Below are 13,491 nucleotides of genomic sequence, written 5' to 3' on the forward strand. Positions count from 1 at the left end.
AAAACAAAAAATTCCTAATAATGAGAACATTTGAAAGCAAAATTAGATAAATATAAGGAGGAGAATAAAATACATGGTTTTAATTCCTAACATGGCAGTTCACAACTGTCTGTAAGTCCACTTTCAGGGGAGCCAATGCCCTCTTCTAGCCTCTACAGACACCAGATGGGCATGTGATACGTGCACGCACAAGCAGACAAACCACTAATAGAATTAAAATAAAGCAATCAGCTCTTAAAAAAATGTAATGAAAGGGCTGGAGAGATGGCTCAGTGAACCTCTGCTCTGGCAGAGGACCTGATTTTGGCACCCAGCACCTACTTGCATCTGTAACTCCAATTCAAAGGTATCTGACACCCTTTTCTGAACTTCACAGGCACCAGGAAGACATGTGATGCACATATGTACATGTAGGTAACGATTCATATACATAAATAAGTCAAAACATTTAAACATGGAAGAATAAAAATCCTACTAAACTGTAGGGGGTTTTGTTTGGTTTTAAAAGTGAAACGTCAGAGCAGTTTCATTTTGGTTACTCAAAAATTGGAGGCTGAATTTTCTGCATGGGCAGGTGGGGACTGTCATCTGGACTTGAGGTTCTCTTATTTTCTTGTGGTTTATACTGTTGTCCTAGTAGTTTATCTCTGTGTTGGGCAAGTGCCCAGTGTCTGCTCAAGCTGTCTTCATTTTAAAAGGTTCTCTTCTTTTTCTACCAGGGGCCCTTACTGACCTCACCCAGCTTTGCAGTCTGTTGACTGTGCAGGTTCTCCCACCCTCCTAAGTCTCTCCAGACTGGACCCATCAGGGTGTCAAAATGCAATGGGACTATGGTAAGCAACTGGAGCACTGAGGTAGCAGAGGCCCTCTCTTTATATTTTAAAGTCCTCCTAAGTATTAGTTACCCTGCTGGAGAGATGCACTTCATAGTTCTCGGGCTCTACAGCAGGGCATACAAATAGGTGGCCCCAGACACTGATTGATCCTGCTGACCTCAGTCTTGGGGCTGGCTATTCACTCTAAGTGAATAAGACCTGCTCCTGACTACAGTTGGCGACAGGGTTTTGCACTTCATTGTTCAAGTTGAGCCTTCTAGAGTCTACACTTTTCTGCTTGTAGGAAACTATTCTGGCCAGTTTTAAGTCAACTTGACATAGGCTAAAGTCATCAAAGGAAGAAGCATCATAACAGCAACATCTTATGGAAGAAAATATCTCCATAAGATTGGGCAATAAGCAAACCTACAAGAGGCATTTTATTAATTAGTGATTGATTGGGGAGGGCCCAGCTCATCGTGGGTAGTGCTGTTTTCTGCGCTGGTTGTCCTGGGTTCTATAAGAAATTAGGCTGAGCAAGACATGAGGAAAAAGTCATTAAACAGCATCCCTCCATGGCCTCTGTGTCAGTTCCTGCCTCCAGGTTCCTGCCCTGCTTGAGTTCCTGGCCTCACATTTGAACTGTGTTATATGAGACTGAGTAAAATAGACCCTTTCCTTCCCAAGTTGCTTTGATCATGGTGTTTCATCACAGCAATGGTAAACCTAATTAAGACAGAAGCCAAATGTTGGAGCTCTGTTCAGTTTAGATTCCTTTCAACAAGTTGTCTTTTTCTGAGCACATTCTAGATGTTTTATCACTGCTGTTGTGAATTTATCAAGCTCTTGTTCTCAAGTACAACTTCTCTTTGAAGCAGACTCCAATCTTACATTAACTCTTCTCCTTAACTGAGTTAGATAAAACTATCTTACTTTAACTGCTGAATCCCAAAGCCAACTGGAGCTTGAAATGGACAGTGGTAGATTCTCTCTAATCCACATAAAAAAGTTTCATTATAGAATTATGTTTTTTGTCTCACAGATTTGCTGTTGGGGGAGAAGTGTTACACATAATATTTTGTAGTTATGGACCAGCACGCTGCACTACCATCTTCCAGGCAAGATGTGCCCATCGGTACAATAGTGGCATGAACATTACTGGTGCAACAAACTATCTTCTGGTTGGATTTAAAGCCCATTTCATAGGCAGGAACTCATGTTTGGTACTGTAAGCCAGAGTCAGGGGAGGCAAATGATCCCAGTGTGAAAACTACTGTTATTGTTTTCAACAGCTGTGATGTGCCTTCTAGATATTTCTTTACAAGCCACAGATTTATGTTGCTGTCAGCCTTGGTCAGCTTTGGGCAACAATTATTTTGGAAACTCATAACTGAACAAAATGCTGAGAATACATGATTGTTGCTATGCATGGTGGCCTAAGGCTTAATGTTAAATAGAAGGAAATATTTATTTATTTATTGGTTTTTCGGGACAGGGTTTCTCTGTGTAACAGCTCTGGCTGTCCTGGAACTAGCTCTTGGAGACCAGGCAGGTTTTGATCTCTCACAGAGATCCATCTGCTTCTGCCTCCCAAGTACTGGGATTAAAGGAGTGTACCACCAATGCCCAGCAATAATTATGCATTTATATCACCCCCACCAAGACTCAGAGAATCTCAAACCTACTTTTATGTGGTAAAAGGTAAACACTCTCATAATTTCATTTGGCCTTCATTGGAGAAAAGGAAGCCAGCAAAACTATTTGTTTATTTTTATTTATTCATAGTAACAAAACCCAGAAATTACAAAAACAAGTTAAATGAAATATGGAAGCACACTAAATACAAATGCATTTTCATAACTACATGGGCAACAGAAATCTGTTGGAACTGTTTCCTGAAGTTTAACTATTTAGATCATAGGTATAACCAAGGAATTCAGACTGTTCACATGGACTTGGTTACAGATGGAGGAGCCTGTTTTCAAGACTGGCACTAGTATCCAGAGTCCTGGTATATGTATAGGGGAAGACTTCCCGGGGCTCTGAATCTTAAGAGACACTGCTGTTTATTTAAAAAACAAAAGACAACACAGAAGGCCCAGGGAACCTCCAGTAGGCTTCTGGAGGACTGTAGGAACTGAGCTTGACACAATCATGCTTGTTGGTCTCATGAAAAGCTGTACCCAGGGCTCCCCAAACTAGGCTACTGAGCAACTTGTCATGAATGGCTTACCCATCACATGAATCTATGGTGGTGCAGACAACAGCGGCCTTGCTCACACAGAAGTAATGGGACTCAAGAGGAATGTGGGCTTGCCCGTGGGTATTCAATGTTATGGGGTGGGATAGTCTTGGTTGAAAACCACTGTTCTAAAGATGACTGGTGAACAGACACTGTGGGTCTTTGCTTTGAGCAAACTGATATTTCTGCCCTCTCCCATCATGGCCAAGGACTGGCAAAACTTTTGATTAAGGCATGCTGCTGTGAGTTCTCCAAGGCACTTGGAGAGGGAGTTGAAATCTGGACTGCACAAGGGGTTCAAGAGTTTTCTAATGAGATGGGACATAAAAGCTCTGAACACTCAACAAAGTGGAGTTGTCTCCTTTCACATGAGAACAGGGAAACTATTTAGGAGGAATTCCACTCCCATCCCAACTTTCCACACTTGCCTATGCAGGAAAATCTCAATAATTTGGAGAGTCTATAGTTTGAGTTTTGCAAATGAGATAAGGTTTTGATATTGTGTGTGTGTGTGTGTGTGTGTGTGTGTGTGTGTGTGTGTGTATGATGTTAAAAGCACATGAAACATGGCAGTAAGGGAGTTAAGAATCAGAGGTCCAAAGAAAGAACCGACTTGCAATAACTAACTTGCAATCTTCATTTTATACTGTTTTCAAATCTGGAAACTTCTACCTTCATCTGTATGGGGAAATCTGACTCCAAGAAGAGACTGCACTCATGTGCACCAGGTTGAGAAGGTTGGAGGTTCTCCTTCATGCTCTCTTCCTGGGCAGATTGACTCATGAAGTCCTCACCCCAGCCACATGAAAGGATCATTTAGACCAAGGCGAAACCTGGCCATGCTGCTACTGGCTGTCTTTTCTTTTTGTATGGTTTCATCTATTCTAAGGAGAAGGCAGAGTCACAGGACTCTAGCTCCCTCTGGACCAGTTACCTAAACCACAAACTGTATCAATTATTAAATCCCAAGATGCATTCTTACCACTCTAAGGAAACTGGCACCCAGAATAGGAGCAGACAGGGCCAGGGTCACTCTGCCAGTTAGCCTCAGATCACTGTGTGTTGGCAGGCTGGGATAACCTGCTTTTGTAAAGCAAATGAACTCTTTGGATCTCAATAACTGCCCATGAAGATGCTTCATCCTATAGCTTCTGTCCGAGGCATCTCACACTTATTGGCATGTAGCTGACCTTCTGGAAGCCCGGGGTGGGGTGGTGCAGGTCTGGCTTGTATCTAGTGTAGTATGTGGCAGGGTAAGGGGTCATCTATGTTACAGAGTTCCCTGTACCCAGAAAAAAAACCCAAACTCCTTTCACCTCTGAAACAGTAGGACTACCGAAAAAAAATTACAAAAGCCTAATATCTAGTCAAGAAAATGAAATACTAAAAGAATGACAATAATATAATGATAATAACTGAGGAATGAAATCAGCTTGCCCCAAAAAAGTCTTTTACAGAGAAATAGCACCTTTGGTTAAAAAAAAAAAAAAGTGTATTTTAAAATTTTGGTTAGGTCTCTATGGCGCTTGAAGTATTTAAGTATCTGCATCATTTAAACACACCCTCCTAGAAAGTCCATCCAAATCTGAGGGACGCAGGACACTAGTGGGATGGCTGTATATTCGGGTGATTGTTGGGACCGAGGGGAAGCAGATATGCTGCAGGTCTCTAATGCTGACATTGGTGACAAGGGTCAAAGGCAGCAGGATTCCTCTCCACAGAGCTCCCCACCCTTCCTCCAGCAGAGCCAGCTCAGCCCTCCCCCCAACATCACATGCTGTCCCTGTAGCCTCCAGCGGCTGCTGTGACCCCTGAAAGGATTCGTTTGGACCCGGGTCTGCTCCTCTGCCAGCATGAAGCAGTTTCCTTACTTGCCTCCAGCCCCAAAGCGCCCTTTAGTTTCTCTTAAAGCACTCCTGGAAATGAAGGTTGTGGCCTCTCCCTGCTAGCCAGCCACCCTCATTTCCTTCATTGCAAAACAAACAAAATAATATTCATTGCCTGACAAGCAAATACTGGTGGTTTGGTGATCACAGCAGACACTCGAGTATACTGAACTCAGCGCTGAAGAGGAGGAGGCGCTGGGCTGCAGACATGGTGCTAGGTGCTTCTTGTCAGATCTCTTTGGTGTTTACCTTCTTGGTCTTTTCAGCTGTCTCCTTTGAGATGGAAGAGGAAATAATCATTGTACAAATGTTAAAAAGTTGGTGGCATTTATCCAGGCCCCCAGACTTACAGCATCAATGGACACATGATTATGCTAGATTTTAGTTGTGTACTTGTACGGCTCCTCCTTGAGAGACAAACAACACGAGGCTATGTCCAATTTGTGGTGTGGTCATTCAGGGGTGGTTTACTGACATAGAGCTGACTCTATATGAACATCTCATGAAATAAGCAAATCATATTATTGTCCCACACTTCTAATGATAAAGGATACTAAAGGGAAAATGTTCTGAATCCATGTCCTACAAGATAACTAGAATCAATAGGTCCCAGAGGCATACTGTCTGGGCTTGAATTTGGCTGTTCAGCTTTCCTAGTGTCCTTGGAAGTATTTCTAAATCTACATCTTAATGCCCTTAACATGAGGGCAACACTGTACCAGCTCTTACAACGGTGCCTGACACGTTCCTCCAAAGAAGATGTACAGATAGCCAATAAGGACACAACACCATTAGACACTAGAGGAATGCAAATGAAAATGTAATGAGATACTACTACACATCCAGTAGGTCAGATGAAATAGAGAATAATAGTAACAAATGTTATCATGGATGTGAAGAAAATGGAGACCCCTGGGGGAGATGTACAATGAATGGTGTTTGGAAAAAAGTTTGGCAACCAATCCCCTGGGGATTAAACACAGCATTATTTTATGTCCTGAATTCAATTCCTAAACATACAGGAGGAGTGAAAACATAGTCCACACAGGAACTTGAATAGTAAAACTCACAGCAGCATCCTTCATCGGAGCCAGAAGTCACCTAAATATCCATCAACTATTGACTACATACATAGAATGTCATATATGTATGTAGTCAATAGTAGGTAGATTCACACTCTAAGCATGAACCTGAAAAGCATTAAGTCAAGTGCAAAAAGTCAGACAGAAAAAGAGCATTCTATATGACACGCCCACACCAGGCACATCTACAGTCAGAAAATAGGTTAGCAATTGCCAGGGGCAGAGGGAAAGGGAAAAAAAGTAGAGTTACTTCTAATGGGCATGGGGTTTCTTTGGGGAATGTTAAAACACTCTGGAATTTACCATGAGGAATGGCCAACAATCTTAGGAATGCACTGAATGTCACTCACTTGCATAATTGCTTATTTTAAAAGGAGTAAACTTTATGACATGTGAATTCGACCTTAATTTAAGAACTGACTCTAAGAAACTGCTGACAACATAGGCTGACATCGACTAGGCATGCTTGGTGCTCCATGTCCAGTTGCCTTGTATTGAATGTTTCGCAGTGAACACGAGCTTGACTTTCATGGTCTACACCTGCATCTGCACCTTGGGGCTTTCTCCATCTTAGGAGTCTACTCTGCCCACACATGCCCAAGGATAGAAATGCTAAGAATCATTTCAAGGTAGCAGCTCTCAGATGCTGGCTGATGGAAGGAGAGATACCCCAGCCCCTCCCACCTCCAGCAACTCCTTCAGGGACCACAGTTTGGTAGTACAGGCTCGGTAGCATCCTCTGGGATCTACTGGGTTAAATGAAGTGTGTTTTGTTTCCCTCATCTCCTGGGGCTCCGGACAGCTGCTGAGTGGATTAAGAGCCAGGCAGCAACAGTGACATTTGAACCAGCACTTCGGCTGCTCACCTGGTGCTTCTGGAGTTCCTGGGCATATCTGGTCATCTCCTCCTGTGTCTGGGTCTGGGCCCCCTTCTGAGTCTTTCCTGTAAGAAAAGTCAAAGTTCAGAGTAGCGGGGGCTATGCTAAGCCGGGGAGGGCTCTACCTAACAGACTCTCCACTTAACCTGTGGAGGAGACTTGAATGGCCCACCTCTCTCTGAGCATCAAGTCATTCAGAGTAATACAAATAAGCAATCTACCCCTACCCTCTGGCTTCAGTTCCTGCTGCTCTCGTTAACTCACAAGACAAACTAGTCCTACAGAAAAGCAATGTCGACCACCGAAGTCCTGCTCAGGACACACCTGGGGCAGTGATTCTCAGTGGCTCCCACATGCTCACAATGTTCCAGGGAACATTTGCAAATGTAATTTCTGGCTCGGGTGCAGTTCATTGGCAGTACTTGCCCAGCATACAAACCAAGAACCCCATCCCCATGCTCAACCCCCAGAACTACAAAATAAAGAGACAAATAAAATAAACTCAAGTTGCCTGGCTTTCACCTGTAGAAATTTTGATATAACTGATTGGGGTGAGCAGTATCTGGGCCCAGAGTTTTTGCTTTTTGGGGGGTTCTGTACACCCAGGGTTGATAACTACGACATGTAACAAACATTTCTCAAGTACAAAGAAAAAAAACAGTAAAAACAAAACAAAACAAATCCCAACAAAACAAAACAAAACAACAACAAAACCCCCAAATGACCAAACAAACAAAAAGCAAAAACCTACACAGGTCCATAAGATGTTCTTTTCGTAGACTATAATCTAGAAGGTTTGGAAGGGTGCCTGGGAATCCATTTGCTGAACACAACACTTACCATTAGGAAACAATAGACACTAATCCCTCATAGCCAGCACTCATGGCCCTGGCCCCTTCTGGTGTTATCTCAATGCCCTGTTTGTGCCTTTGAGATTTGTGATCTAATATGACACTGCTAGTTTTCAGACACTGGCCTGAAAATGCCTCTTCAATTTCCTCTTATGTCACAGCCTGTACACCAAGACGTATTGAGGCCCCATAGACCGACCTTTCCTCGAGGAGGACAAGCAGCCCACAGTGTGGCTATGGAAACTGACACAGTCTCATAGGAGTGAGGTGTTGTAGGATGCACTGTGATTGGCTTATTACCCAGATGTTTGTGTTTGTGTTCCATAAGTCAGTGCACTCTCACTCATGCATCTTAAAATGGAGGAGGAATACCTTAACAAAGCAAGGACAAGAGCAGTTAGATATATGGAAGGGAGTTTGGGAAGACAGACGGGGGTGCTTCCTGGTTGAGGCAAACTGGGTCCCTGTTTAAAGATGCCCTTTGATGCTTCAGTAGCTACAGCGTGGTTGTCTGGCTATCAGTTCCACTGTCTTCTAGAAAATTCTTGTCCTTAAACTGCCTCTTTTGCTTTCTCATCTGTCCCTACAGTTAGGTTGGCCATCTATTCTCTCACACTGAAGCAGACTTGGACCTAGGAAGGTTAGTGAACCTATGGATAACACTGGCTTCCACCTATACTGCTGGTGTTCTGGGCTCCATGGCTAGAGTGCTTCGTGGGTCTTTGATTGCTATTGCTCAGTGGCCATCTTACCTAATCCCCTGAACATAACTTTAAATACTGACTTTTTCTTGCCTCAGTTAACTTCTTAAAATATAACCTTGGGGTCATTCCTGCAGGTAGAACTTTTACGTCTGGTTCTAACTGACATTTCTTTTCACACTCAAAAGTGTGAATCTCGCTCTAATATCCTCTGATTTGCTTTCATCCGGCTCTTTGCTTCAGTCTGACTTTGATGTATGTTCCCTCTTGATCGCTGACATCACTGTAGCTCAAGTCTCTGATGGGACATGAGTAGTTCCAACGTACTCTTTGACCTCTGCTCTGCCTCCCAAACTCCAACACCTATATGTTCCCAACCTGTCTTGCTCCTGTCTCAATGGTCTTAATTTTTTAACTAATTTATTTTTTACATTTTTTCCCTGCCTGGTATGGCAAATTAAGGTCATTTTGATTTCTGACCACCTGACCCTTTTATATATAATATATATATTATATATATATATATTATATTATATATATATATTATATATATATAATATATATACCCTTTATATAATAATAATATTATATATATATATATATATAAATATAATATATATATAAATCCTCAAGTGTCACAAGGATTAAGTCGCTTAATATACAAAGAGCCCTGGTACATATTTCTCACTGATCAGCTTTTCTTTCAGGATGGTTATTTCGGTCTGATACTGACATTTATTGGTGCTTTGAGCCACCATTCTCTCTCATTTGACGTCTCTGGAATGATTTTCACACCCGATTCGTCTGGAACAAGTGCTACACCCACAATGCTCCCCAGGGGGGCTGTGGGGCTGCCACTGACTTCCAGTCCCTGGCTTTTCTTTTCCCCTTCATACCCACATCACCTTCTTTCACTCAAGTCATAGCTCTGCTCCCTCCTCCTGCCCTCAGTATGGCTCACCATCGCAGGTCATTGCAGTGCAGACCCAGTGTCCACAGGAACAGACACAGCGGTTACAGTCTACCTCCGTCTCAGCTCCATCCGCATATGTTTCGTCCTCCAGGGCGCACTCTGTTGGATCATAAATAAAGGCAACAGTTAGGACATGAGGGTAGAACAAGGTGGTGTCTTTGGTACAGTCCCCCCTTCCCAGACAAGGACTGCCTTGTCTCTCATGGTCAAATGCTCCATAAACTCATGGCCTTAACCCTATCATAGAGACAGTGGGTTGATGACAGACTGGTACCACGGATGGGGGCTAGTTTGGTATCTCTGGAGTATTCTACCAGTTATTTCTGACTTGCACCTTCCTTTTCCTGTAAATCCTCCCATCCCTGACAACACTCAGTTTCTAGACTAGGCATACTCTTCTCAGGAGGGTTGAAGGATGGGTTGAGGCACTTGAGGAACTCTTGGAAGTTGAGTTTCCAGTCGGCATTCTCATCAGACAGTTCGATGAGAGCATCAACACAGAGTCCTCTGAAAGAAAACACAAGAGAAGCACTATCAGCAAGGAGGTGGCTTCTTCCCTACAAAAGGAAGGAAGCACAAGGCTCCAGACACCTGGAGCCTCAGGCAAGATGACTGTTCACTGCAAACACTTCTCTCCTCTTTGGCCTGTCATACCATTACCCAGTTACTCAGCTGTTAGACTGGATATCACATTACACAGGCTGTTCAAATGCTCCCCCAAGGACAACTAAAGTTTTGTGAACAGTTTTGTCCACCTTGATTAACAAATGCTCTCACTATTTGCATACCTTCCTCTAGATTGCCTTTTCCCGGGGTATGACTGTCAAGTTAAGCAGTCCAGAAAAACCATAGCAGGAGATGATAGAAATCATGAAAAGGAATACAGGACTCGAAAGAATATTAAATTCAATCAAGAATCACCACCATCACCATTCTAAAAAGAGGTCTTTCAGAAGTTTTATAGAACTTTGGCTCCATCACTCCCTCTGTTGACTAAGACTTGGTCCCTGGCTCAGCTACTTCCTACTCAAATGTTCCTGAGCTAGTTATTCAGCCTTTCTGAGTTTATTTTCTTACCTCTATAGGTAGGGGGGAGAGTCACTCCCTCACTGGGATGTTTTGAGGGTCAAACATTGAAATTATCAAATTGCCTAAATCCAGGTTACTAAAAGATGCATGGTCCAGGACTATGGTTAGAAAGATTCATGGAAGCTGCACTTTGAACTTGTTTTGAACAAAAGAGAGGCAACTTTCCTATGTTTAATTCTTCCTGATGTACTAGTACCATACCAGAAGTTTCTTTGTTTATTAAAAGTTTTTTCTAAGAAAATGCTAAAAGAAGAACAAACGCTTATAGCAATTAGGGAACTCTACATGGAACAGTACTGATCATCTTAAACACCGGGAATGAAACGATTTTAGATTTACCACTAGAGAATACACGAACACAGTTCTGTCAGAAGATCAACAGCAGAATATTAGATGCCATACTCAGAAGCATCGTGGGTATGGCAAGATCTTGATGATTTATTCTAAAATTACAGTCTTTTCTCCTTGCAAGTTCTAAACCCAAACAATAACCTCTTGCTCAGATACCAATGTTGCTATCCCAGTTTTATAACGTTCACAGAATAGATCAGGAACAGAAATCCTACTTTTCTATTTCTTTCGCATTGGCACTGGACCCTCTTCTGCTGGTGGAAGGGCTTCACACCTCCCCCTCACTGAGGCAACCTTCCCTGGGGACCGTATGTCCAGACCCTCATTCCCCACCTGAGCAGTTTGTTGTTCTCCTGATCAGCATAAGTGGTGATGTTGATGGCTGTTTCGTTCTGCTCCACAAATTTCAGGAATTCACTGGAGTCCAGGTGAGAGTCACCATTATCAAAGTTCTAGAAGAGATGAAGAGATCTCTCAGGAGTGTTTAGGAAGCCCCAGTTTTATTGGTATGCTCTCTGGCCTGACCCCTCAGTTCATCTAATTCTTAATAGATTCCAATCCTGTCCTCACCTGGCCACAAGGAACTACAATAGCAGTGACTCAGATCAGTGGATACCCAAACTAGGAAGTGGTACTCCAAGATGAGCAAATGGAAGTGCCTAAGCAGAAGCCATCAGGGGGTTTCTTTCAGTATACTTCCTGCTCAGGAGGGCAGCCTGAACAGATAGATGTCTGCATTACCTAAGAATACCCTGTGACCCTCTCCCTGACACTGCTCCACAGACCACTGATAGTGTCACTGTCACACACACTGGAGTATGATTCTAACAGGCTGCTCAGGAGAAGCAGCAGTGCAAATGATCTTCCAGGCTCCCTTTGGGGCCCACAGAAGCCTACCAGCCTCCCGCCTCCTCTGCCCTGCACTGCAGTGTCAGTGCATATGTGCACACAGGTTCTCAGGCTACGCTGTGCAGGCTGATGACCTGTGATACCACAGGAACCCAACTGACCAAGGAATGGTGAGGTCAGGCATCATTCCCTCCAAAGCAAGACGCTAACTAAACTAAGGCCTCAGCCATCTGGAGTCATTCGACATGCTGAACCCCTAGCAACAGGAGGAAGCATCAACTGGAGGGTTTAGATCAAATTCTATGTTGGGTGCTGCTGCTATCCTAACTAGTCCTAGGGGGACCCCTCCATTTCCTACACTTTTCTTAGGCTTCACTGGGAACCGATCAGCATCCCCAAGTTATTTTTAAGTTGATTCCTTACACTGTGAAAAAGAGTCTGGAAGAAATGTCTGCCTAGACTCCTGGGCAGGGGCAAAACATAGCCAATTGTTCTCTCATGGCTGCCACGTGCCGCAAGTAAAATGTCCACGGCATATGCAGTGAGAGGAACACACGAGACAACCATTACACCTTTGCTTAGAACCTGCTTGTCACTCTTGTCCTGATTCTCAGGGACAGGTCTGAGACATTCTTTATGTACCCACTGTACACCTGCCCCGAGCATCTCCTTATAATCCACATGTGAGGTTTTGATTAATTAAAGATGCAAAATTCAATAAGCCTGATCAGGGAGGGGGCGTTCTGAGGACCAAAGAACTTTCCTGAGTACAACTAGAGCAAACCCTGTCCCCTGCCTGGTAACAAGAGTGAATGTAGGGGAAGCCATGGTCCTGCAGTAGGTACACAGTCACCAACTGGGCACCTGGTACTCCAGTCCAGTTGGCTCTCAAAAGTCAGTACTTTGTGTGCACACTTCAACTATCGGAGAACCAGAACGTAGGCCTGAAACCAAGGGGACATCCCATCTCTTGTCAATCTCATCTCATCTCATCCATCTGGTACCTGCCCAGAAATAGCATTAAACCCAGTGGCATCTCAACCCCTGGCCAGAAGCCAGCATTCTTCACTCAGCTAACCCCGCTGCTAAGGTTGGATACCTCTGTAAGCCCGTCTGTAGCTCTGTTTCTGAGACAGTAACATTCTTCTGTTTTGACTGTAGGATTGCAGAAAGGAAGGGAGAGGAATGTTTTGAGACCCATGCTAGAGAATCATACTTGTATGTTGACATAGTGTTCAGGGGAGATGGGCTGAGCCAGGACTTCACTCACATAAAGCAGCTGGGGCTCTGGGTATACGATGCTAGGATCAGGGAGATAAAAAGGCTGGCTCCAGTTTCAGCCCCACCCTCTAAGAGCCCCCCCATCTAGTGACACAGGTAAGACAACATGGTACAAAAGGCTCTTCCACCAGGCTCACCTTTTGTTCTGTTCTGAGTTCATCAAAGAAACGGTGACTGGACCATTGGGAGGGGAGAGGCAGTGTGAGCCTTACTTGAATTCTCATTAGGTTTGCCATTCTAATCTAGTGTGAGGAAAGCCAGCTGGGCTGGAGAGCAAGGCTCTGCCACAGAGATGTCTGAGACATCAGCTCTTTCATCTACATCATCTGTGGACCTGGTGGGATGGCATCTCCTGTAGATGTCTTGGAAGAGGGGCTTTGTGTTCGTAATCCGTCAGCAAGCTTTCTGAGATGGGAGAATGCTCCAGAGAAAAGCTGTTTTCCCAAGTGGCCATGCTGTGTGTTTTTTTCCCTTCCCCTAGGAGCCTGTAAGA

At 43.8% G+C, this 13,491-nt stretch overlaps 1 protein-coding gene across 1 annotated transcript in view; it reads right to left on the minus strand.

Annotated features, from left to right (window-relative positions):
* Nucleotides 1-2,570: 2,570 nt before the first annotated feature.
* The window catches only part of Fstl1 (follistatin like 1), a 54,297-nt gene continuing 43,376 nt past the window's right edge, over nt 2,571-13,491 (minus strand). The window contains exons 7-11 of the mRNA XM_027412705.2: nt 11,202-11,320; nt 9,823-9,935; nt 9,417-9,527; nt 6,892-6,968; nt 2,571-5,216 (exon numbers count right to left, since the gene is read on the minus strand). Coding sequence (XP_027268506.1) covers nt 5,172-5,216; nt 6,892-6,968; nt 9,417-9,527; nt 9,823-9,935; nt 11,202-11,320 — 465 coding nt within the window. The 3' untranslated portion in view covers nt 2,571-5,171. The remainder of the gene's footprint in view (nt 5,217-6,891; nt 6,969-9,416; nt 9,528-9,822; nt 9,936-11,201; nt 11,321-13,491) is intronic.

The sequence above is a fragment of the Cricetulus griseus genome, chromosome 4 (assembly GCF_003668045.3).
Source record: "Cricetulus griseus strain 17A/GY chromosome 4, alternate assembly CriGri-PICRH-1.0, whole genome shotgun sequence".
Classification (NCBI taxonomy): domain Eukaryota; kingdom Metazoa; phylum Chordata; class Mammalia; order Rodentia; family Cricetidae; genus Cricetulus; species Cricetulus griseus.